Genomic DNA, 25,846 nt, shown 5'->3' with positions numbered 1-25,846 from the left:
AGATACAGTACATCTAAACTCCCTACGGTTGTGGGTGAGTGTGTGTGCAACACAAAAAAGACAGATATGAACATGCTAGAGTCCTTTGCAGTGCAAGTGCATGCATATATGCATAAGCCTGCATGAATGCGTGACAGCCTGTGATGTTTTAGCTGGACCCTGCTGTTATGTGTGTAGTTTCCTCTCTTTGCACTGAAAGCTCCGGCATCTAAAAATATCATGGGCCCGGGAGGAAAACGAGGATGGGAAACCATTTACAGAAGCCTAAGAAGAACACGGGGCTCCTTCCAAGGACAGCAGCCCCGGAGGGAAGCCTGCAGACAGGAGTCACCCTGTGGTCTGCTGGGGAAGGATTTCCCCTCATTCTTTCAAGCATGCAGGTTTGTTAGTGATATTTCCTGACAAACTGAGTTACTTTGTCAAAGACAAGATGCCCTCCTTCTGGTTTATGGTGTTAAATTGAGTTACACACTCTATCAAACCCAAATTCTTGCTCCATGTATGTTGGCAATGAGGGTTGCACTAATCCGGGGTGGTACTGTACTCTCATTAAGGTCATTTCCGTCTGTTTACAGAATTAAAAACAGATCTCTGGGAGATGTAAATACAGGAGCAGACTTGTGCACGAATCGTGAAGAGATGAGGAGGAGGAAGAGGAGGAAGAAGAGGGGGCGGGTAGTTAGGAGGAGGAGGGAATCCAGATGGGAAGGAGCAGCATCGGCGCCGCAGGAAAGAGATATAGAGGGGAGACAGACTGTGGAGGAGAAGACGCAAAGCTTCATCTCTGCCTGGAGATGAAAGATACTTTTATCTTACACTGAGCAGACGGATTTCACTCGGTGCCGCCATGTATTTTGGTACGTAAACGATGCGTTTTGATATCAAGAGTTTCTTGTGTTGTTGATAATAACGCAGCGGAGTCACTTGTTGCTATGTTGAGATGGATGTGTGAAGTCACCTGCACAGTAGGATAGAGGCAGTGCTACTACAGCTTATCATCGCTCACACATCTCTTAGAATTAAAAGCCAACATTATGATCTACGTGTTTGTTTTAGTTTGGAGCATTTCCATTGCGCTTGGCGCTTCAATAATCCTCATGAACAATCAACAACAGCGCACAAGGCGAATTCTTCAACAACAAGAGAGATAACTGTGCATGCCTGTGCTGTTGAAAGCCTTATACAACGAGTTCCATATAGGATCATAAACTAAAGGAAAACACTGCACCTGCAAGGACAAAGGAAAACTAAATACATGCAAGTTCTAGAAATTATATTTAATGATGACATATCACATTCTGCACTACTTAAAGAAGTGACAAGCATTTCAGGTGTTTCTTGAATCATAAATTCTTTAATTTCTGTCATAAAGCTCACGAGCGCAGAAAGGTGGGGGCGATGTGGGGACTGCAGCTCCCACTGCTGGTTAAAGTCAAACAGTGAAAATATAATGTTGGCTTTTGAGACAGTCTGATAAAAAAAAAAAAGATTTGAACAGTTTCTGTTGGGTGGAGAGGAGCAGGAAAGGGTGTGGCGATGCCAAGTCTGACTGTGTTACTGACGGTCTGCCCTCAGATTGAATTTTATGGTGGTGTTTCCAGAAACAATCCTAATTTGTCTGATTATTACCAGTTGAACAGAACACTCAAACTTTTTAAATTATCCCAGAATAAGCATCAACTTGCAAATAAATAAATAAATAAATAAATAAAGTAGACCGAATGTCTAATTTTATTGTCATGTTAGGTCACCGTTACGCACAGAAAACGCGATGACCATGTAGATCATCAACATCTCCAGAAGCAACTTAAAAACACCCATGATTTGCTCTCGGCAGTATATTTGAGCAGAGGAATTCATATGTAAAACTATGAAGGGACCAGACAATCATATATTTTCTTTGAGAAAAAAAAAATCTCCCCACTTTACCCACACTGTTCGAGCACCACGGGGCGCACTCTGAGTTCAAAGGGGGTGAAAGAAGTGAGTGTGATTGGCCATGATTGTCACAGCCTCTATCTAACACAGAAATATACAATAGCCCATATGATGAGGTATTCTGTCTGGTCCCACCCCGCCCGTATCCAGCTGTGCCACAAGTCTGCCAGGCGAGTCTGGCATGAAATTACCTACAGTGCGTTTGGCACGCCCCGGACGCACAGTACTGCGCGCACCTGATATGGCATCTGCGCCGCTTGTGCACACAGAGCAGCAACTTACAGACTATCGACTTGTGGAGGAAGGAGGTAAAAACAAATGGTCTGCGCAGGGCAAGCACTGACAGCTGCTGATCCCGAGGACAGACCCATGAGACAGACAGACAGGAAGGACAGCTACAGTATTTGAAACATGCCGCGTCATCATGTTGACACACACACAACACCACAGAGTTAAAGGTGATCAGAACAACAAGTTTGTTAGAGTTATTGTCTTTTCAGCTTTGCAGTTTCGGCCAGACTTGTTGCAGGTTTACTCCCTCGAGCACATGTGTATCCTGCTGGCTGTAATTTGCGCGCAGTTTCCTTCATAAACTTTACTGTATTACGCATGTGCATGTAAGCTATTCCACCCTTCTGAAAGCAAGTAGCCTAGTCATGTAAGGACAGATACAACGTGACGTGCGCGCGCGCGCGCACGCACACACACACACACACACACACACACACACACACACACTCACATGCCTTGTTAAAGGCAATCAGACTAATAGCAGAGCGGATGGGTGTGTTGTGATTTTGATTATGATGATTACACATGCGGGCTGGTCCTGAATCAAACTGTAATCAAGCTCAGAGGACATTTCAACTAGAGAACAAGCTGCCATAATCAGGACTCAGCAACACAACAAGATGCTTATCACACAGCACTTTAAGTAATGGCGCTATTGAACATGAAATGCGTCTGTGTGACTGAGTTTAATGTTGATATAACAATGTGTTTTGTAATATGTTTGTGTTTGCCTACCAGCTGTCGTTTGGCACCTGTGTAGATGATTCGATTAACCCTCAGGGTCCTGATTCTGCAGCCTGAAGGCCACATACTTAAAGAAAGCTCACAGAATGAAGAATGGCTACTATCAGAGTATCATTACAGACAGTATATTATATATATTTTATTATTATTAATGGTAGATGAGGGTGTAAGCAGCAACAGTGCATCATATTCTGTAAAATAATTGTATGTTTTGTATCTTAAATCTTAATGTGCAAAGAATATGGCACTTTTAAATGTACTGAAACAATGTCTACAATCAATCAATCAATTTTATGTGTCACATGACATCACATGAGGTACAATTCAAGTGACATGTAATCTCATCAGTGCCTCCAATTGGTGCATTTTCAAGAGTTAGGAATAGTAACGTGTACGATTTGGAATGGGAGTCGCAGTCTCAGGTGCTCTATTCAGGTGGTCTCTTTATTGTTGTGTGTCTTCCAACACAGCTGTGGGTCAGTGGGTGTTTCAAATTAACAAGTTAAAGTGATATTTGATCTCATTTCAGTAACTGCCAATATAGGTGAGTGAAACTGAAATAAGACAGGTCCACTCTGATCATTCATCTTTTATATTTTTCCCCATTTAGGAAAAAAAAAAAAAACTCTGGCGTTTGACAATATTAATGTAAATGTGCCTGTGTAAGTTTTCCTGCCACGACTGAAAACTGACAAATGGATAAAAGCACCATATATAGTGAAGCTGAGATGGAAATTAGAGAGGAAAACTGAAGCAAACGCATCACAACACAATTCAATTATACAAGTTTCCCAGCTTTGAACACAGAATGTCTTCATCTCTCTGCTGTGTTCGCTTTCATCATTTATCTTCCTCCATATGTTTATCTGTCTACCCCCCACCCCCCCACCCCCCAACCGTGCTGTCTCCTTCCCAGGTAGTGTGTGTCACAGTACCCTGCCGCCACTGGCCCGCCCCATGCTGGGTAGGACCCCGCCCTCCCCAGATCCAAAGCCCCTCCTCCCCTACCACCTGCTGCCTGGATTCACAGACGTGAGTACTGTCAGTCGTCGTAGCTGCTGTGTCAACCACGCCCTCACCAACTGTGCCTTCTTAAAAAAAAAATAATAATAAAATAAAAAATCAAACCCCATAATTGTTCACTTCATCACGCTGATTTCTGCTGCGTGAAGGAGTTTACTTCACGGAGCAGTATGCCTGCGTGGAGTTATTTTTCAATACACAGATGCATGAGCGAGCTGCCTACACCTTTCCAAATATATCACCTCTGATGCAGAGAGCTGTGACATTTCCACACAACCTGGGGGGTGGAGCTGATTCCTTGATATTCCTCACACAGCTTTTCTTAGAGCTGTCTGCCCCGCTGTTTGTGAAGGGTGAAGGGGGAGAGAAACAAAGCCGGCCAAGTCCAAGCCCCGAAAAGAGTTGATGTGTGTCAGGCAGGGCCGAGGGCTGGCGTTTGGTTTACAGGGGGGACTGTGCCGTATATCTCGGTGTACTCCTGGCTGTGTGATGTATGAAATCATTTTCCTGGCTTGAATCAGTGTAGTATGTAGCTGGACGACAATATATTTACTGACGATTCAAAAAAGATTCTAACACCTCTATTTGTTTCGAGGACATTAAGCCAAGAAGACATGATGTGTTTTCTTGTCCTCACACTTTCGCTATTAACCAAACCTATTACAAAACCTAAACTTGAGATGACTCATAAGCCCATCACTGAGTCTGGCCAGATACCCACTCTGAAGCAAAATTGACAATTTTCCTTTTGTTCCTCCCTCCTCTTTACTGTGGTCTCATCTCCAAGCTATGATTTGCTCTTAGATGTTAAGAAGAGAGATATAGAGAGACAAATTGAGGATTTAAAAGAAAGAGAGGATGGTGTGTATGTGTGTGCTGGACTGCTATAGTGTGCAGTGTGGTAAATTTATTCTCTCTCTCTCTTTCTGTAGCATCTCCCCTTTTTTGTCAAAAAGCCATTCAGCCACCTGAGGAGGTCTTGGCCCCCTCCCCTCCATTTCAGCCTCTCTCTCCTCCTCTCGCCAGCCTTCTCATCCATCTCTTCCACTTTCCTGCGTTGCTCTTGCTCCATCACCCTCTTCACTTCAGCTCTCCTCTCTTGTATTTTCCACTTTGTCTCCTGCTGTCATCCTCCCCATCCCTCACCCTCTCATGCACTCTTTCTTGCTTTCAGAGTTTTCAGCGCCTCATCTCTCCATCACCCTCCCCACCTACTCTCTTCTCTCTCTGTTTTTTCTTCCTCCTTTACCACAAAAAAATTTAAACATCTCAATTTTTTTTATCATTCAAATTTCCCTTTTCTGTTGTGTTTCTCATGGTGGATTACCTTCCCACTCAACAAAAAAGTCGTCTCTCTCTCATAACTTACCACAGGTTGAAAAAATGCCTTTGAAAAACCTCACATGACCCCCTCCCCGCTGAGTCACATCCCCTCTCACCTATTGATAACTCTCCTTTCTTTCATTTTATTCCATTTCCAGCACCTCTCCCACTCTGCAGTTTCAGGAACATTGTCAGCCCTGTAAAAAGTCGACGACCTTTACAATTCTCGGTGTAATTTGGGGGATTTATGGCTTTTAACACAGTTCAGCTGGAAAAGGAGCATTGGCTACATGGCTGAAATAAAGAGCAGCATGCACATGGAGAGCTCCCTTTGCAACCTCTGGAGACGTTAGGGCCGCAACGATTATTTTTTCTATCAATTCATGTGCTGATGGTTTCTTAAATAATTGTTTCATAGAAAAATACTAAAAATGTGTATTGTAAAATACTTCCCACAGCCTAACAAAACATATTCAAAGTCTTGTTTTAGGCTGTAAAATATTCACTTTACTGTTATATAGGACACAGAGAAACAGCAGATGACATGACTGGAGTACTCGACTATCAAAACAGTTTCCGAGTAATTTCATGCTCAAACAAAATAACTGGCGTACTCAACTCAAATGTCTTTAAAGCAGAGGTGTGGACTCGAGTCCCATGACTTGGACTCGAGCTTGGTGACTTTAGACTTGACTTGACAAAAATAAAAAAAAAAGACTTGCAACTCAAGTTGGACTTTAACAACAAAAGGCTCGTGACTTCAGCCCTTTGACTTGAAAAGACTTGACACCTTTCCCCTAACCCAAAGTTTAAAAAGTATGTTATTTAAAAAGTGTTCCACAAATTTACCTGGTAGTGTTGTTTTATTTAATTTTTGTATCATATCATGCTGGAGGAATTATTTATTTATTTATTGTTGGGTTGGGGCAAAGAAGGCGCAAGGTATAATTAATGGTCTAAGTGTCCTTTTAATTAGTTGTGATTGAACTCTGTTTAAAGGTGTTGATACACAGCACACCGATGTTCTTATCTTGGGCCCTATCCTGAGTATATGCATATATGTAACCTTTATTTGATATATTTATTTATTGCATTTTGGTTATTTCACTCTATTCCATGTCATTATGTGAATGGAAAGCAATGTAGCTACATAAGGTTTATGGGACTGCCAAACTGAATAGATGAGCTATGTAAATTCAGCTTCTGTTATGGCACCTTCATATGAATTGTTACCTCTGAGATGAATGAAAAAGAAAAAGATAACAACAAAAACTTGGTCACACAAAAAATAAAAAGTGTACTGCAAATCAGTGTCAGTAATTTCCTGTATTAAACATTAACGTTATTTCCAGCAAGCTGACACTAAAATCTCTAAATCAACTCAGTTAGAGCCAGTCCAACAGCATCCATTCAAGCTGTGCAAGAGAACTATGAAGAATAAATGTAACATTACCAAGCGCCACGTAAAAAATATAATACCAAAGCTAATTTTGTTCACATACAATAGTCAGCAGAAACACAAATTGCAGTGTGCAAAACATGATGGAAAATTTCAGAAGAAGATGCAACAACTTCCAAAAACCTTGTTTCAACAAATAAATATAATTATTTTTAGTAGCATTCATGATTTTTGTAAATTTGATGTATCATTACTCTGGCATTACATTTGGTGAAGAGCACATTATGACTTTTACGACTCATAACTCAAAGTTTAGGACATGGGACTTGGAAGTTTTGACTTGGGACCTGACTAGATTTGCACGTCTTAACTTGGGTTTTGACTTGGGACTTTTTTTTTTTTAATACTTTTTATTGAGTTTAAACAGACAGAACAACACATCCCCCACCCCAGACAGCCGTGCAGCATAAATAAAAAAAATAAAATAAATAAGGACATAAATAAAATAAATCAGACTTGAAGTATTTGAGTAAGATTAGATAATAAGAAAAAACAAAAACAAAAACACATACAATCAGATGAGTTTAATGACTAATCAAATGGAGAAAGACTTGAGACCTAATTGTGAACTGTGAAACAATGACTTGGCCACACTTCTGCTTTAGAGTATAATTTAATGACGCACAGCAGCAACGCTATAGAGAAAGCTGAGGGGCTGATACTCGTCTGTTTCCTTCTGCTGCAGTGCATTATTAAAAGTATCACATACTTTTTTTTGTGAGTGCTGATGACCTCATTTGTGAACTGACTGATTGGCTAATTGTTTCAGCTCCACAGTGTTTATTAGATAACTGACATTTTTAAGGTCATGATACATGTTGCTGAGCTGCTTTATTTTGATTCTACATATTGTTTAGTAGAAATTTATGGTCGCACTTAATATGAGAAACAGAAAACAATATAATGAGGTTTTGTCTCCGGCATATTTTTTCTGCAAACTGGATAACTCAGCATAGTTTAAAAGGAATCTTCTCCCTCCTCTGATGTGAACCTGTGGGCACAGTAAGAGTAATGATATAAGTGTATAAGTGGGCACACAGCTGAACTCTAGCTGCCTGCCTTTTATCCTGCAGTGTGTGTTTTTGTGTGTGGGTTTCTGCCTGTGTGTGTGCATTTTCTTGTGACTGTAGATGCTCTGTGTGTGTCTGTAAAGCGCTGCACAGGAGTTTGTTTGGTGCCCACATGTGGGTTGTCGTGGTTACAGGGTTGCACGCATTTGTGTGTGTGTGTGTGTGTGGATGTTTGTCGTGAGCCAGGGATCCAAACTGGGACTTCACCGGCTCTTTTGGCTTTTAGTTTGATAGAAATGGAAACAAAAAAGTGCTTTTGTTTCCAAGCAAATTTAAATGACAAAAAAAAACCCAAAGCAGCAGCTCATTCATCATCACCAACCCACTTTTTAAGGTGCTTGACGTCATGCGCTCACCCGTAGCTGTCACGCTCGTACACGATGTAAATCCAGGAACATTCATCATTATAAATGTTGAGTCTCTTGACTGAGCTCCAGGTAAAAGTCTGGTTTACTTCACTTGGCCATATGTTTCGGCAATAACTCACTCCGTGAAGCTGAGTCGGGCTGACACGCCATCACAGCTTCGTGTGAGGAACTGAGAGAGAATGTACAGATTAATACTGATGCTATGAGGCGGATGTCTTTATATACTGCAACATCGTCTGAATTTACTTACATTGCTCTTAAAGGGATCATTCAGATTTATTGAGGTGGGTTTGTATGAGGTACTTATCCATATAGTCACTGTATTATATACAGTGCATGCCCCCAGTTTGGAGAAATAGTCGGAAACGGAAGCTACGCAATTTGGTGCTTTGGACGTAGGCAGCACCAAAACATATTTTAGCCACCTTAAGATATATATATATATATATATATATATATATAGAACATTTTCACCAGTTTCACCACTTTCACCACCGTCAGACAGCCCATTCCAACGAGGATGACATTAATGCCTTCAGCTCCTCATCTATCCTCTCGTGACAGCATCCAGACTCAGATGAAAAAAAGGGTCATTTTGGCTCGCTAAACACAGAAACTGCCGGTTTCCCGCTGTCTCAATCAGTTAGCTTGTGTTTTTGTGTGACTTTGGTGAATACAAACTAACAATTTTAAATGCCAAAGTCACACAACACCACCAAACGAACCGATTGAGACGGTGGTAGACCCACAACTCCCGTGTTCTGCGAGGTAAAATTGTTCTTTTTCTCAGTGGAGTCTGGCTTTGCAAAGATGAAAGCCCCTTTTACACTGCCAGATTTTCCGTGAATGTTGGGCCATTTTTCTGGCAAGTTGCGAGAGTTATACACACAGAGGCGGAATGGCGAGTTGATCAAGGCACCCAATTTTCCGCCTCATAGGGTAGTCATATTGGCCGAACTCTTTTAGTTTAAACAGACCGAGGCGGCCTTCCGCAACGGGAGGGGCTGTTGATGACGCCGCACGTGCGAGCCACTGGTGGTGGATGAACAGGAAATAGCTGATAGCAGGAATTAGCGAGCAGCTAGTAGCAAGAGGGAACGCAAACCTGACAGACACTGTAAAGATGAGCAACTGGGGAGACAAGGAAACCCTCCTTGTCCTCGCAAACAAAGAGGCCATTAACCGTCAGATGACGGGGACGGTGAAGAACGGGCCGATTTATGAGAGAATCGCCGCCTGACTAGCTGCAGCTTCCCTCTCACGTCACTGTTTATGTCACACGCTGAGCTACAGGTTTTGTCACTTGCTCACGCCTCCCATTGCCCCGAAAAAGGCACATTCTGTATGGACAAAAGTAGGCAGGCCGCAATTTGCCGCACTCCCCGATTTTGTTTTTATACTGCCAATGCTGAAAGAAGACTGATTGGTCTTTCCTGCAAATTTGCACAATTCATATCTAAAAGGGGCTCAGTATTACAGCTCCTAAAAACCCAGATCAACAGACTAATACAGACAGCCATAAAGATTATGGAAGTCTGTCAACATTCTAGTCTTCAAGACGTGTTTCAACAAACGATAATGAGACAGGCACAATAAATCATCTCAGATCCTGCTCATGTTCTTCACCATGATTATCAGCTGCTCCCCTCAGGCAGACTGTACAGAGTCCCCCTGAGCGACACTCCTGTGTCTGCAGGTCCATTAAAGCCCTCAACACCATCTATTGTGGATTGTGTACACGCCATGGTTGTATTTCTTATTTTGCTGTGCTCAGTATTATTGTAGTGTGTGTGCATTTCTCATGATGATGAAGATAATGGATCTTGGAATTTATTGTTTTTCACTGTTGTATTTTACTGTGTTTGGATGTATTCATTGTTGTTTTTACTGCTTTATACTACAGACACTGTGAAGTCCAAGGCAAATTTCCCTCTTGGGCAATAAAGTCAACCCAATCCTATTGAATCCTTCTGTTCCCCATCTGAAATCGCTGTCTGACGGCAAGGCAAAGCAGTGAAAATATTTTAAATATAGCGTACACTTAACTTCTTTAGATTGCTTTTTTAAGTGGGACTTTTTTAGGTGGCTGAAATATGTTTTGCTGCTGCCCACGTCCACAGCACACAGCAATACATCGCTTATCTTCTGTGTGCGACTCCAGCCTGCTTCTCCAAACCGACAGACATCTACTGTTTGTAGCGCACTGACTATAGATAAGTTCCTCATATAACCCCACTTTGAAAGATCTGACGATCACTTTAATGTCACAATACGCAGGGAGTGTATGAATAGAGGCAGAGGAGGAGGAAGACAGGCAGACTGGATTCAGCGGGTGATGTGGTGTGTGTGCGTGTGTGTGTGTGCGCGCGCAGAAGATAGTAAGAAGAGGCAAGGAGTACGAAGGGCGAAATGACTTTGCCACAGGTGCTAGTTCACCCCAGAGTGTGGAGTGGGAGTGAAGGGTAAGAGAGTGAGTCCACTGGGAGGCAGGAAGGTGACTTTGATCAGACGGAGACGAAAGGGAGAGAGTTCAGAGGGGAGCAGATGGAGGGGTGAAGTGAGGAATGTGTGATGGAAGGTCAGATGGTGATACAGGAGTCTTGGCGGCGGCTGAGGAGGGAAGAAGACGGGCTTTTACTGATGTTAACATGTTCACTCTCAGTCAGAGAAACATAAAACTTTGCTCTCATAAATGTTTAACATTGACACGGCTATGTTGTTATTCATGTGCTACAGTATACACTCGCCATATTACTTTTTTATGTTAGACATCTTTTCAATGATTTCATATATTTTATAATTTCATATTTTGTATTTCAAATATGACACAAATATATTTGCTTTTATATGTGTCAGCCTGAGTTTTACATCGACAAACAGCCGCAGGAAAACAGGGAGCGATAAGAGACTGCAGATATGCATTCGAGTACAGAAGCCGAGAGTGATGATCAAAGAAAATGAGCACACACACACACACACACACACACACACACACACACACACACACACACACTTACAGACAGCTAACATTTGAAGAGCAAAGAATTCATCTTTGGCACTACAGAAACAGGCAAATTCTCCAGTGCAGTGCTACATTGTAGTGTTCTCAGGGCTTACAGCACTAGTTGGCTGACCCACAGTAACATATAAATTTTTACGTCACTGCGAGCCAGATTTCCATAAAGCCTCCCTGGTTGTGGCTGGTGTTATAGCTCCCTACATTTCATCACAGGTAATAGGTTTGTTTTGCTCCACAAAGGCCAGTTGGGTTTTATGCGCTCATTAAACCTACCAGTGGGTAATGTCCAGAGGTGCACAGCGCTGTGTGGTCAGATACTGGTTCAGCTGTGTACACAGATACACACACACACGCAAAATGTGGAGAGGCTTATTACCTGTTTCTCATAAAGAAATCTACTCTGGGGGTGAAAGGTCCATCATTTCCTCACTAGTTAGTTGATTTTCTCTACAACCGTACAATTTTGTCTCTTCTGAATGGTGAAATACAATTTTTTAAAAGTGGGTGCCACCTTGCGAGGAATGTTTTTCAACCCCACCTTCATTTCTAACTGTCTGTGTGGGAAGACCATCAGCAGGATCTGAGGCTTCTTGGAAAAGGACTGGGTGAGGCCTGGCTTTCCGCATTTAGCACTCACCCCCCTGTCGGTTTGAAAGGTGGCTGTAAAATGTTTATAGTTTGCTCCATCATGGAGAGCGGAGGCTGTGGTCAGGTGGGATTCAGGGTGGTCACACTGGACTCACATAGTTACATGTTTCTGTGTGGCACATAACATCATCAGAACATTCACAGGAGCTTTTCAAAGGTATGTTGCTGCGTAAGCTACAACTCCGCTGTTCATCGGTGCTCATGTACTGATAATAGGGTTGTTCCTAAAAACTTGAGCACACTTTAATCTATAAGGTTAAACACTGACTGAAAAAATATTGTGTATATTATAAGAACCATTTTAATTGTTAATGACATTTTTCACTAGCCATAGTATTTTAAATGCAGCTGAAATGTGTGTGTTGTGTGTTATGAAAATTGTACATTATCCAACAAATCATGACAACTTACTAAATAAAGTTAACAAGTAACATTTATTGAAAACAATAATTTTTAGAAAAATAAATCTCGAGGAAACATGCCTGATTGTTACAATGGCATTGTCACTTGGTCAACACAGTCGTATCCACACACCCAATGTAGAAATGATTATGGACGCAACTTCCGGCAAGATAGCGGAAGTAGCAGTAAGCTAGTTGTGGTTAGTCCCAGTGGCTACTCTTGGTTGCTAAACACCAATGCTGGTTCTTTTCGAAAGTAATTTGCCTTCAGTTTTGCAACTACTGATTGATTTTTTTTAACAAATATTTAACCAATGTTAACTTAGCATTTTCTAAAATGTCTTTGCGGAGCTCTGGTACCTGTTGCACTGTCCGTGTCTGTAACGACTAATAATCAGTCTAAGCTAAATTTTTGTCTTCAGCAACTGTGTGTTGAACATGTAACCAGAACAAAAAGGGATTGTTCCTGTTGCCAAAGGAACCATTAATATGAGAAACAAAACCACAAGAATTTCACAAGTCATAGTGAAAAAGTCATACATCAGAATAAGCAGAAGAGAATGACACATAGACTGACAGGTCCGTCACTCAACGTCAGTACATGATATCCCTGTCTTTCCCCGTCTGACTTCATTCTCAACCTACATTAGAAAATGCTCGTTATAAAATAAACTGAGCAACATACCTTGAAATATGTATTTAGTCGTTAGGGCTGAGAATGTGTTACTGATGTACTGTACTTCCTTTATATCGTATAAAAACAAATGTCAAAAGTTATTTCTTTTGCTACTTCTTTGTATTACTAAGTTAAAAAAAATGTGCAAACTGCATCTTTAATGCAGACGAGTGGAGGATTAGCTAGGAAACATCACATTTATTCACTTTACATGGAGCTACAGTTAATACTGAATTATATTAAATGTTCACTGAATGCGTTAGTGTCTCTTAATAAGTCATCAGAAATCAGACAAACAGCTTTTCCCACATTTTTTTTGTGATCAAATGTTTTTTTTTTATAAATTTTCTTTTTATAAGCAGTGGCATCAACAATTATGTCAAACAAACATTATACACATAGTTCCCGCCCCCCACCCTACCCACCCTCGGACCTGAACACTTTGATGACAATATAGATAGCATGAATTGGACAATGATAGCTGAAACAAAATGTATCAATTGAAATTCATCTTTCAAGTCTGGCTTTAATTTGATCTGCTGCCATATGCCAAAATAAAATATTTTGTTGTTTTGCATTAATGGATGGATTCGGGCTGTAGATATTTCTAGATAGATAATATCAAGGAAAGTTAAATACCAGTGGGAGATGTTAAGTGTGTGTGGTGGTTTCCATCTTACTGCAGTTATCTTTTTTGCTGCCGTTAGGCCAGCAAGTAATATTCATTTTTTACATTGTGATGTATTAATTGTGGATAAGTTATTTAAAATAAGTGTTTGAGGGTTAACTGGAATAATTTGTGCTGTTATTGAAGATAGTGCAGCTGCAACCTGCTGCCAGAAGTTGGCAACAGGTTGACATTCCCAGATCATATGCATGAAAGTCCCTGGTTTATTCTGATGGCATAGTGTACATAAAGAATTATCCAGGATCTTCATACGGTAAAGCTTACAGGGTGTTAAATAAACTTTTAATAAGCTTTTCCCATGGTTAAAAAGAAAATCAGCCATCAGAATATGTATTAATATGTGATTTAAATATGTATATGAACAGAATAATTAAAGTATTAGCATTAAGTCTAACCAACTAACATGTCTTGTGCCAACTAGCGAGAGTTTAATGTTTAATCCACTAGTTGACTGATTGTGCACATATCTAACTGCTGCTCAGTTATGCTGCATTTTGTTGATTAAGTACAGCATTAATGTCAAGGCTTTAGCCATGCAGCACTGGAAAACTCATTTCCTATTATATCACATAATGTATCATAAGCAAGTACAGCTACTTTACAAATATGCAATAAATGAAAGCTACTTCTGAGAATATAACTATTCATTGAATTATAATTTCCATAACCCTTAGAAAAACCTTCAGAATCAACAGTGATAAAGCCTAAGTATCACAAATATAAGCCTACATTCTAGTTTTTCTAATTTTTAATACATATGAAAGTAACAGAGACAGAGTATAGCTTAGACGTTGATTGTGCCTACTCCTCCACAATATATATTGTAATTCTAGGTTTGCCTGTTAGTGAGCAATAATAAGTGGTTCTTACAGTGTAAAATCAGGAAGCTGTAACCATCGAACAAACTAATGCTTACAAGCTGAACAGAGAACTGAGATGAATCTCACCATGTTTGTGTACCATGCTGAAAGAGTGGTTTGACAGGTTTATGAAAACACTGATACTTTCTGCCATAAAAACATGTCGCTATTAATAAACTGATGTGCTGTGAATGCGAGCTGACCACAGCTGCTGTTGAGCAAACTACAAGCCTCTGACAGCCACCTTTTAAACATAAACGGGTTGAATGTTTCACAGTCACTTCAAACCTGTCGGGGTTAGTCAAGGTTTAGCCTCAGCGCAGGGCATGCCATTTATACACTCTGCAGTGTTCATGCATGACCGGGTGCCAGACAAGCTACTCCCCCATTCAGCCCCTTCCCACAGCCCCCACCTCTAACCTGAGATATTATAAATCCGTATTGTCTTGAAAGGAGTATGTTAGCTTGCAGACAGCATGTCATTAACACCCCAGGTGATTACTTTCACTACCTGCTCAGTCCTGCCGTTTACACTCCTAAACCAGTCATGACCTCAGTGTCACACTTCTCCTTTGTTGCAGATGGATCACGTTCATAAAGCTCTGATTGGCCCAGGCTTCGGCTTAACATCGCCGCTGAAGAGGAAGCACAGTTCCTGCGGTGTCTGTCGACTGAAGTTCAACTCTGAGGTGGGTGTTGTCTTGTGGGAAACACACACTTTAAACTGTTTTTCTTTCAGGGTGCTTTTGTTTCTCACACACACCCTTAACGTGACAGTTGAACAGATTGGCCCTTGGGTTAGACCTGCCGGATTTCATCATCTGGTGAAATGTGCACACCTTTCATTTTTTTGTGCTAATTACAGAATGATTCATAGACAGGCACCATTATGTGTTGAACTGTTATGCAATCTCACCACTCCTATTGCTACATTACATTTCAAACTTCTATCTCATCTGTCAGTTAATGAGGGGGTAGCAGCCTCTGAAACTTTGTGCAGAAACTGCATTCACATTTCACTCATGTATAGTGGCTTAAAACTAAAACATTGTCAGTTTAACATGACTAAATAATTTTGTGCAATTAGTTCATACCATCTTGTTTGCTGTTGTGCACACAGGTGCAGGCTTCTTCCCATTACTGTGGCACCAAACACGCGAAAAGGCTGAAAGCGATGGACGCCCCCGATTCAAAGATCAGGACCTCTGAACCAGTCGCCAAGGAAACCACATCGCAAATCCTCTCGTCACCCTGCTCACAGCCCTCCAGCTCTGACACAACATCAGGAGGTGTGTGTCTCTGCAGGCACGCATGCTTCCCCTGTGCATCAGCATGTGTGTGTGTATGTATGTGCGCAGACATCAAATGTATGAAAGCGTTAGATGTATGAATATACGGCTCAAACCTTCTTTTCCCAGTCACGACTTTAACTCTTTGATGTGATAAACCTTCTGCTGCTTTGGGTTTCACAGTGAGGAGATTAAAGGTTGAGCATTATCCTCTGCTCCTTCTACATATCTACATTTACTGACCTGAGCAGTGGCCTCCTGAGATCAAAAACACATTGAAAATGCTGCGAATATGATCCATGGATAACTGTGTGTGTGTACGTGTGTGAGTACATGTGTGCCTGGAAATGTGTCAGCATTATATGTGGAGGTGTGTCAAAGCATCGCCTGCTCTCCAACATGCCTATATATGTGTGTGCCAATCCTGATGTGCTACTCTTGCGTGTGTGTGGGCGTTACAGAATGAAAATAATAAATTTCGCTGCAAGCCAGAAAGGAAAAAGACCGAAGAATTGTACTTGACATCACCGATGTGAGAGTGTGTTTGAAGGGTGAGAGAATGAGTGATCATTTCCAGTTTGGAGTTAGTTTCAGGGAAGTGGAGGAGACGGCAGGAGAGCTCTCTGAAGATTACTTCAGCAAACAGCCTCGCCGGCCTCTAAGAGTGGAGAATCAATGGTAACAAACAGACACCCACTCAGCTAGGCAGGGCTAATCATTGTTATTAGCAAAGAGTGAATCCTTAAATCAGCACGCGCTCCTCCAGGGAACCTCTACAAGTCAGTTTCACAAAAGATAATAGAGCCAAATCATCTCTTTACAAAACTGTGAGTTTAAGTGCTGGGAGGCAGATCCTTGGGGAAATCATTGATTATTACTGCGATTAGAGAGGCTGATAGAGCTCATAATCACCTGTAGCCTGGTGAGTTTTTATCTTTGTCTCTGAGCGTGTCATGAAATTAGTGCTTCTTATTGTACTGTAAGCAGCAAGAGTTCAGGAATTTGTGGAGAAATGTTCAAGTTTGTCTCATCGGACTTTCTCAGCCTCCATCCCTCTCACTTGCCTTCTTTTTCTACTCTTTCTCTTAGCATATTTTTGTTTCTCACAAATCACTACTTTAATCATGATACAATATCGATTCTTTGGACAACATTACAATATTTGCTGATTTCACAGAGTCTGCCATGATACCATTTCGCTTTAATATTCAGGGGTCTGCGAACACTTGGAGATGAGATCATATGCCCTTTTAGAAGTTTACAGAAGAAGCATCCACCTGTTTCTTTTTTTATATTTGGCTATAAAAGAAAAAAAACAATAACTGTAATTCTGGTTTGGACGTTAAAGCACAGCAAATTTTCTGTGGAGTTACCTTTCGGCGCTCATGTTAACCCATTGGGTCGTTCACACTAGACGCACCACTGCACAATCTGCAGTGATAGTTTTGGCATCTGGTCGACTTTTTCGGCAAGCAAATCTGTGAAGAACATGCACTGATCATCTATTTTAAATAATATAAATGACATATTAGACAAGATATAAATTAAGTGATTATGATAAATGATAAAAAAAAAACGCATCCCATGCTTACTTATTCCACATATTCGTCAGTGGTGTAAAATCAGAGACAAAGAGAAATGAGCTGACACACACACACACACACACACACACACACACACACTGCTGATTGTTGGCTTAGTGGCTAGCGGACTTTTACTCATAGCTTAACAAATTACGTGTATTATCCATACTTCTTCTTACTCACCGCTGGTTAAAGTCACTGCATCTCCTGACAGGACAGCACGGTTGAATTTCTAGCCTAATATTGTTGAAACAGAGCTGCTAGTGTTGCCTTAATGAGAGCAAGAAGTAAGCAGAGTGAGATGCCTGGCCGGGTTTGTCATGTCTCCTCAGTATTTTATCCCTTAACTGCATTGTTTGCATATAGCGTATGCTTTGTCTGTTGACCCATCCTTTCTCCCAATTCAAAATATTTCATCACTGCTGATTTAATTCTGAGAGGGGAGTAATTATCCTCGTCTTTTTCTTGGCTGCTTGCCATTAATCTGCCTGGCGCTGTTACACAGTGCCACAGATGTGCCATGGGGATATCTTAAAGATGATGATATGGGTTGATCTTTTTACTTTGCATCAATTATATTGGATCGTCAGTCACTAAATCAAATCATTGATCCAGATCAATGGATCATTACAGCACTACTACTTCCACTGTCACACTAATATCTTTCTGTTTCTCTCTGTGTTTATTTCAGAACCCTCAGCCCCAGACCCTACGTCAGAGGTGGCACCAGTGAGCAACGGCCCCACTGAAACTGTGAATGCACCCTCCGACCCCTCCCTGTCACCCAGCCAGAGGACGCCAGAGAAAGAGACACACAGAGACGGAGAGGTGGATGTGGCTCCAGAAGGGGAAACAGAAGAAGAGAAAGCTATACGTCTTCTCTACTGCTCCCTCTGCAAGGTGGCCGTCAACTCTGCCTCCCAGCTGCAGGCCCACAACAGCGGTGAGAAACTGTTGGCGCTGGATGCATCAAGCCTGCTTGTTCTGTGTTTGACGCTCTGTTGACGTGACTTTATGTCCGCACAGGCACTAAGCACAAGACGATGCTGGAGGCAAGGAGCGGCGATGGAGCCATCAAGTCCTTCCCGAGGACGGGGGTCAAAGCCAAGTTGGTCGCACTGTCTGAGTCGTCAACGGGACTCCAGAACAAAACTTTCCACTGTGAGATCTGCGATGTGCACGTCAACTCTGAGACTCAGCTCAAACAGGTCAGTTGCGAAAAATGTCTGGTTACTAAAAAAAGCTCAGAAGCTTAGTTGCTACACTGATTGACACAGAACCACAGTTTATTACAAAGCTAAGTTCAGAGCAGTTTTAGACATCAGTGGAGACAAGTGATGGAAAAATCCAAATGTCAGACATAAATTTTAGATGATCCTGCTTTGGAACAGACCTGTGAATATCTGTGTGAACAGCAGCGTACTACAAAAATCTTTAACTGGGATATTTTGCATGGAAATGCCCGGAAAGCTGTAATTTTATACAATTTATTTCTTTTATATTTTCAAAACTCAGCACAAATTGTTTCTTCCTTGTAAAAGAAAACATGGTCAGTATTCAGTCACACTACCATAAGCCATAGGAACAGACACGTTAATGGTCTCCCTAAAGAGAAAAGCTTTGTTGGTTGTGTAATTTAGGTTCAATTAAAGACAAAGTCAATTTAATGTGTTAATGCTCGTTATATGATGATTTTATTTGTAGAGCTAAGGACAGAAAAACATAATTTTCTTGCATTGCAATGTTGATAAGTTGTGTTCTCATGTGTTTCATTGCTGCAGCAGTTGTGGAGAAAGTATTCAAATCCTGTACTTAAAGTTAAAGTACCGATGCAACAGTTTAAAATACTTCCTTGTAAGCAAAAGTCCTACATTCAATATCCTACTCAAGTAAAAGTATAAAGTACTATCAGAAAAAAGAACACATTTTGATTCAATAATATATGTGACATTATTTGTTGGTTAATACTGATGTATCAAGGTGAAGCTGCTTTTACCTACTTTATGTACTGTCAGGTAGTTTAGTCGCCCTCCGAAGGGTCACAAGATAAATGCACAGATAGACATCTGAAACATGACAAGGGGCCCCAAGCACATACTGCTTTTCGTAAGAGGTCAGAAGTCTAGAAGATCGGGAACCTTGCGTAACCTCAGCAGATTGGCTTGATTTCTTTTTTAAAAACATGGAAAGAAGGCTATTAGCAGCTTAACAAGAAATGGCCCAAAACTTTTCAAGAGATTAGTAAAACGTTACAAGAAAATTACATGAAAATAAATTATTTCTTTGTCACCTTTTACTTATTTCTTGCAATTTCCAGGACATGTCTTGATAAGTTGCACATTTCCCTTTTTCTATGTTTTTGGAAGAAATTAAACCAATTAGCTCAGCTGTCAAAGGGTTAAGTGCTCATGAAAGGCGTCTGAACACAACACAAGGAAACTGATGTTGATCCAGGTTTCCACCAGGGTTAATATGGTTAATCTTTCATAATGTGTTGTTATTTAAAAGCCCATCATACAGTATGTCTGAGTAAAATGTATTACACGGAGTAGTATTACATGGAAAAACTCAAATAGAAATAATCAACTCATCCTTCAGTTCTGGTTCAGTCCCTCAAGCGCTCAAACTGGCTGCTATCACCCTTATCTTTAAAAAACCTGGACTTGATCCTGATAACATGAGTAATTGCCGACCCATCTCAAATCTCCCCTTTCTGTCAAAACTACTGGAATGTGCTGTTGCCTCTCAACGTAACGCCCACCTCTCCTCCAACGACCTGTTTTAACCATTTAAATCTGGCTTCTGCTCACAGCACAGCACAGAAACCACCCTCCTCAAAGTCACCAGCGATCTTCTCCTCGCCTTAGACTCTGGTCACCTCTCAGTTCTTATCTTTCTTGACCTTACAGCAGCCTTTGACACAATCAACCACACAATTCTCATTTCCCGTCTCGAATCTTCCCTCAGCATCACCAGTGCTGCCCTCTCCTGGCTAAGGTCATACCTCACAAAGCGGCACCTGTTTATCAATATTAACAACTGCCCTTCCTCCCTTGCTCCTCTGTTCCAAGGCGACCCCCAGGGTCCGTGCTTGGTCCCCTCGTATTCATCCTTTACATGCTCCCCTTGGCAACACATTCGCAGCCATGGTCTCAGCTTCCACTGCTATGCTGATGACATCCAGCTCTACATCTCCACTACATCCATCACCACTGAAACTCTCTGTGCACTCTGACCACCTGCCTCAACAACATCAAGTCCTGGATGCAGGCCACAATCCTCAAACTGAACTCTGAAAGATCTGACATGATCATCACCGGTCCCAAATCCCTCACCAAAACCTCTCACAACCTCTGCCTCACCACTGACAGTTCAACTCTGCATTCCTCCCCACACATCTGCAACCTCGGAGTCATTTTCTACAACCTCTCTTTCGAAAAACACGTCAATCATATCACCAGTGCTGCCTTCCTCCACCTAAAAAACATAGCTCATCTCCACCCATCTCTCTCCCTCGTTGCTGCTGAAACTCTCACCCATGCCTTCATCACATCCAGAATTGACTTACTGTAACAGCATTATTTATGGTGCACCATCCAAACTCCTGAATAATTCCAGAAGTCTGCTGCCCATCTGCTCACCCATTCCTGATTCCGCGATCACATCACCCCTGTCCCTCAGAACCTCCATTCGCTCCTTGTCCCACAATGCATCCAATTCAAAGTCCTCCTCACTTATGAAGCCCTCCATAACCAGGCCCCCTCCTACCTCACTGACCTGCTCCACTGCCACACTCCTTTTCGCAGCCTCCACTCCTCTGATGCCAACATAACTTGTCAAAGCACATCTTTTCTAAATGGCTTTTAATGTGTGAATGATGTTGTGTGTATTTCATTGTAGTCTATTTTGTGATTGTTTTTAACCAATTTAAAGCATCTTTGATTACCTTTAAAAGTGTTCTATAAATAAAATGTATTATTATTGTTATTATTAGATATGTACGTTTTTTGTCTTAAATGCAAATATACATACACAATAAAGAAGACTAAGTGACTGTAGTTGCGTCATTGCTCGAGCAAGGTGAACACTGGGTGGGTGACACGACACAGTGGCACATCACACTTCTTACTGGTTAGTCCCTCTTCTGAATGTAAAGCTATGAAAAGGTCAGCTGTAACACAGATTTGCCACTTACACAGTGGAGCTGCAAAAACGTACCAACAGATTCCTCATCATCACTTCATGTATTACAGAAAGGCAATTCAGGACCGTGTGTATTCTATTCCAAATCACAGTGTGAACATCTCTCATCTGTTGCTGCAGGTGAGTTAAAATCACAGATCCCTGAAGATAATGAGCACAAAGCAACTGAGACTGTTTCAGGGAGCATCTGAATACGATGTCAGCATCTCTGTTCGTGATATGAATGCACAGCGTTGGTCTGAATGTTTTAAAGTTAACTTTGGCCAGGTGCTCATGAATATTTAGCAGTTCACCGCTGATTGTGTGGCCGTAGCCATCTGTTTGTGCTTGTCAGTCAAATCACAAATATATCCAAACACGCCCCCTCATGAATATTTGGGATCTCAAAGTCGGAGCCAACAAAATATCAACATGCTGCCTGAATTGTCAAAATCAGAGCTGTGATTAGGCTTCCTTTAATTTCCTCTTCTCTGATTATTCAAATTTCCTAAACAAAGGTGACGGTTGCTTTCCTTCTTTGTCCACTCCGTGTTTATGCTACTGCCTAAGTCTGTCTGGGGTTCATCTGTCTATTTCTCTCCTCCACTCCAGCACATCAGCAGTCGGAGACATAAGGATAGAGCGGCAGGTAAACCAGCCAAGCCGAAGTTCAGCCCTTACACTCCCACCCAGCGTCACCAGAGTTTCCAAGCAGTGAGTAGTTTGCTGTTGCTTGATTTACTTTCATCCCTCATCATTTTGTTTATGAAAACAAGTTGACTCTCTTGAGCCTCTTCCAGGAAGCTCCACTCCCTACTTCCAATGAGATGTATCATCAGTGATGTGGGTTGAAGAATCTTATATCTGAAATGTTGTAATCCTATGTGAGAGAGACAGCGGGGCAGATTATGATAGATAGGGGAGCAGATTCATGATAAGATTCTTTGGCAGTTTCTGGGACAACCTGTACTTCTGTCGGCCAAGTAGCTGCTTAGACTTTATCTCCTCGTCCGTCTCTGGTTTCCTACTTAAATTCTCAATTTCTTTTTGAGAGAGAGAAAAAAACCTTGATTGCAGTTTGTTTGTCTGTGTTTTTCCTCCTCAGATTCGTCTCGCTCTACGGAAGAACCAAGACCTGACCAAACCTCTTGCCTCCTGTCTCCTACAGCGCCAGCTCTCTGTTGCTGCTGCTGCTGCCATGGCAACACTGCCCCCCTTCCCTCTACGCCCTGCATCGAACTCGAGCCCCGCCCTGTTTCAGAGTCAGCCCCTCCCTCAGGCCCTGCTGCACCCGGCCCCTGGACACATCTGTTCCACACACACGCCGGTTTTGTTTTCCCCCTACTGACCCCGTCGATGTCTCAATCAGCTCTGAACTACAGTTAAACGCAGACTTGGACGTGATGTGATATAACACAGCGCTTACTAACAACAGATACTGTGGGTGTCATGGACCAGGACTGAAGTTTATTTGTGTGGCCCAAAACCATAAGGCTCATACCACCAATGGGATGGAGGAAGTACAAAACAGCAAATGAGCAAAAGCAGAGTATTTTCTGATGAGAGTGTGTTTGTGTGTGTGTGTGTGTGTGTGTGTGTGTGTGTGTGTGAGTGCATGCGCAGATACAGCCATCATAGAACCTTTCACATTTTGCTGCACTACTGCTTCATTCCTCCACAAATAAACACGTTTTATAGATGCTAATAATCTATATAACAATCAAGAAAATCCTTCTTAAAGGGACAGTTCACCCCAAAATAAAAAACAAAACATATTTTTCCTCTTACCTGTAGTGCTATTTATCAGTCTAGATTGTTTTGGCATGAGTTGCAGAGTTTTGGAGATATCAGCCAAAGAGATGTCTGTCTTTTCTCCAATATAATGGAACTAGATGGCACACGGCTCGTGTTGCTTAAACAGCCAAAAAACAAAAATATGAACAACTCAATAGCAATGTCTGTTTCCAGAAATCATGACTCGGTTACTCAAGATGATCTACAGACCTTGTTGTGAGCAGTTTCATGTAGGAACTATTTTCTGTCTACTGAACAACACCCACCAACCGCGTCACCTACTCATGGATGAGAGGCTCATGCTCGTGATAGAATGAGATGTAAAAATTAATGGCGTCCTCTTCAGCTGACCCATGATGTTAGCTAGCTCAGCAGTAGACGCCCCCTCCGCACGATGATGTGGTTGGTAGGTAAAGGTCAGTCGTAAGAAAATAGTTTCTAGTTTCAAGGTCTGTGGATTATCTTAAGGAAGCGCGTTATGATTTTTGGAAAGAGACAGTTTGTCAGATGTTTTTTATTTTTTATTTTTTATTCCTTCTTTGAGCACCATGAGCTGCATGTAGTTCCATTATATTTGAGAGAAGGCAAACATTTTTATGGCCGATATCCGCAACACTCAGCTACTCACATGAATTAATAGCACTACAGGTAATTCTATAGTTTTGATTTTTGGGTAAACTGTCCCTTTAAACCACTTATTCAGTATAGATATAAACAAGATGCATTATGGTGAACTTCCATGATGACTATAACTGCGTGTGTTTGTGTGTGCAGATATGCATATAAGTATGATTGCCAATCAGAGCATGCTTGACTGAAGATGTTTATTATTTTACAATAAATGATAGCTGTGGATACTCAAGATTGATTCCAGATAATTCTTTATTACCAATTCAGTGCTCCATTTAATTCAATATTGTCCAATGAAATATGGTGTCCATACTGTGATACATCTTTGTTCCAACAGAAGTATTAAATAAGACACATATGCTGAAACAAACATGTATGTTAGTCTTTCCAGCTCCTTGCGTACGTGTTCACCCAAGCACTGCCAGAAACGTAGGCGCGCATCACCTCAGCCCAAACCCATAACTCTGCACTCAGACACTGACCTAAGCCAGCTTCATCCTTCTCTGCTACTTAGCAGCACGCAAAACAGTCCTTTCTTGGTGTGTGCTCAGGTATTTCCCTAAGAAAATAAAAAAAAAGAGAGTGCATCCATAGCCTTTACTTGGCTTTGGAGGACTTAATGAAACATATTTTTCCAACAATTTATTACTTAAGACTACAGATAAACCTTTGCCACCCCCACCTCCCTCACCCCTCCACATCCCCTCCAGCTTCATTCTCCAAAGTAAATCAAGACAGGAATGTTCTGTCTGTCTTTATTGTCTGTCTTTCTGATGATGTTTACTACACTGAAGCCTCAAGCAATGTGTGACCCATTTTGGTAAGCTCGTGTTTCATAGGAAGTTAATTTTGGAAGAGGTATAACAAGAGTGTGTACTGCTGGTGGTTTACTGTGGATATAGGTCAGATTGTCTTGTTTTGCGGCTTGTGCGAAAAGGAAACAACTAAAAACTGTCACAACTGGCTGCATTTGTGTGATCGCTGATGAGATTCAATGTGAATAATGGTTATTTAGCCTTTCTCAGAGGTCAAGGTCTTAATTATTCCATCAGGTCAGAGGCTGTGTGATTGCTGCTTTTTCAACTTTCCACAACCTCGCAGACTATCTTCTTGTTTTGGTTTTTCATCAGCCAACTGACACCAAACTGGATTAATTAGATATCTTTTGCTTTTGCCTCCCACAGTCGCTCCAAAGTAAATAATTCTACAGTCCAATTCAGAGAATTATCTTCCAATCAATCACGGTCTCCCTGATTCTCCCAGTTGTCACAGCAGTCATTATCATTATTATTAATTGTCTGGGGTGGTGATTGTGAACATCTGTGTGTGGAAGGTCCAATTCTCCATGGGCTGTCAGAATCCAGACCTCCTCTGGCCCCTTAACTCCCTGGCTCATTCCCCCGCCAGCCTTCACTGCCTTTTCTCTTTCACTTTTTGTCATCTTTCTTTCGTTATCTCACAATACGTTCACGGCTACTCTCTCCACTGCCTCTCTGTCTCTCAGTCCTCCAGCGAATTCGTGGCAGGGCACGCACACACACATACAAACATATGTCAGCAACACAAAAGCCTGACTTGGCATCCAGGGAATTTTTCATTCTCTGCTACCTGGAGGGAGTACAAAGGTATAAAGCAGGCCTTTGCATGCCATGTGAGGGCAGTTCACATAGAAAAAGACTATAATAAGCTCTTGGCGTGGGGATGCAGCATTTTGATTTTTGCACGTTGCACTTAAAGTCACATCATAAAACAAAGTGATGGATCAGTGTGTGGAAAGCGCAACCAACAGAAATGAGGGATAGAAAAAATATATTTTATAAAACTCAAACCAAAACTGTCTTTCCAAAGTACTTTCAGAAG

The 25,846-nt window shown here is 41.5% G+C and overlaps 1 protein-coding gene across 3 annotated transcripts; it reads left to right on the top strand.

Annotated features, from left to right (window-relative positions):
• The first annotated feature begins 676 nt into the window (after positions 1-676).
• Positions 677-23,166, top strand: LOC125904776 (zinc finger protein 385D-like). 3 transcript variants are annotated; one of them, XM_049602398.1, is made up of 8 exons: positions 677-857; positions 3,894-4,005; positions 15,090-15,197; positions 15,629-15,797; positions 18,072-18,323; positions 18,407-18,588; positions 22,175-22,276; positions 22,668-23,166. In XM_049602398.1, the coding sequence occupies exons 2-8, from the start codon at positions 3,931-3,933 to the stop codon at positions 22,908-22,910; spliced, it is 1,131 nt and encodes a 376-aa protein (XP_049458355.1). In that variant the 5' UTR covers positions 677-857; positions 3,894-3,930; the 3' UTR covers positions 22,911-23,166. The 3 variants fall into 3 exon arrangements, with proteins under 3 accessions (XP_049458355.1, XP_049458354.1, XP_049458356.1); XM_049602397.1 differs by having other exon boundaries at positions 3,890-4,005; XM_049602399.1 differs by lacking the exon at positions 3,894-4,005 and having other exon boundaries at positions 679-857.
• The last annotated feature ends 2,680 nt before the right edge of the window (positions 23,167-25,846 follow it).

Source organism: Epinephelus fuscoguttatus, linkage group LG17, assembly GCF_011397635.1.
Source record: "Epinephelus fuscoguttatus linkage group LG17, E.fuscoguttatus.final_Chr_v1".
Taxonomy (NCBI): domain Eukaryota; kingdom Metazoa; phylum Chordata; class Actinopteri; order Perciformes; family Serranidae; genus Epinephelus; species Epinephelus fuscoguttatus.
The sequence above is the reverse complement of the archived record's forward strand: the minus strand, read 5'-3'. Positions and strand labels throughout refer to the sequence as shown.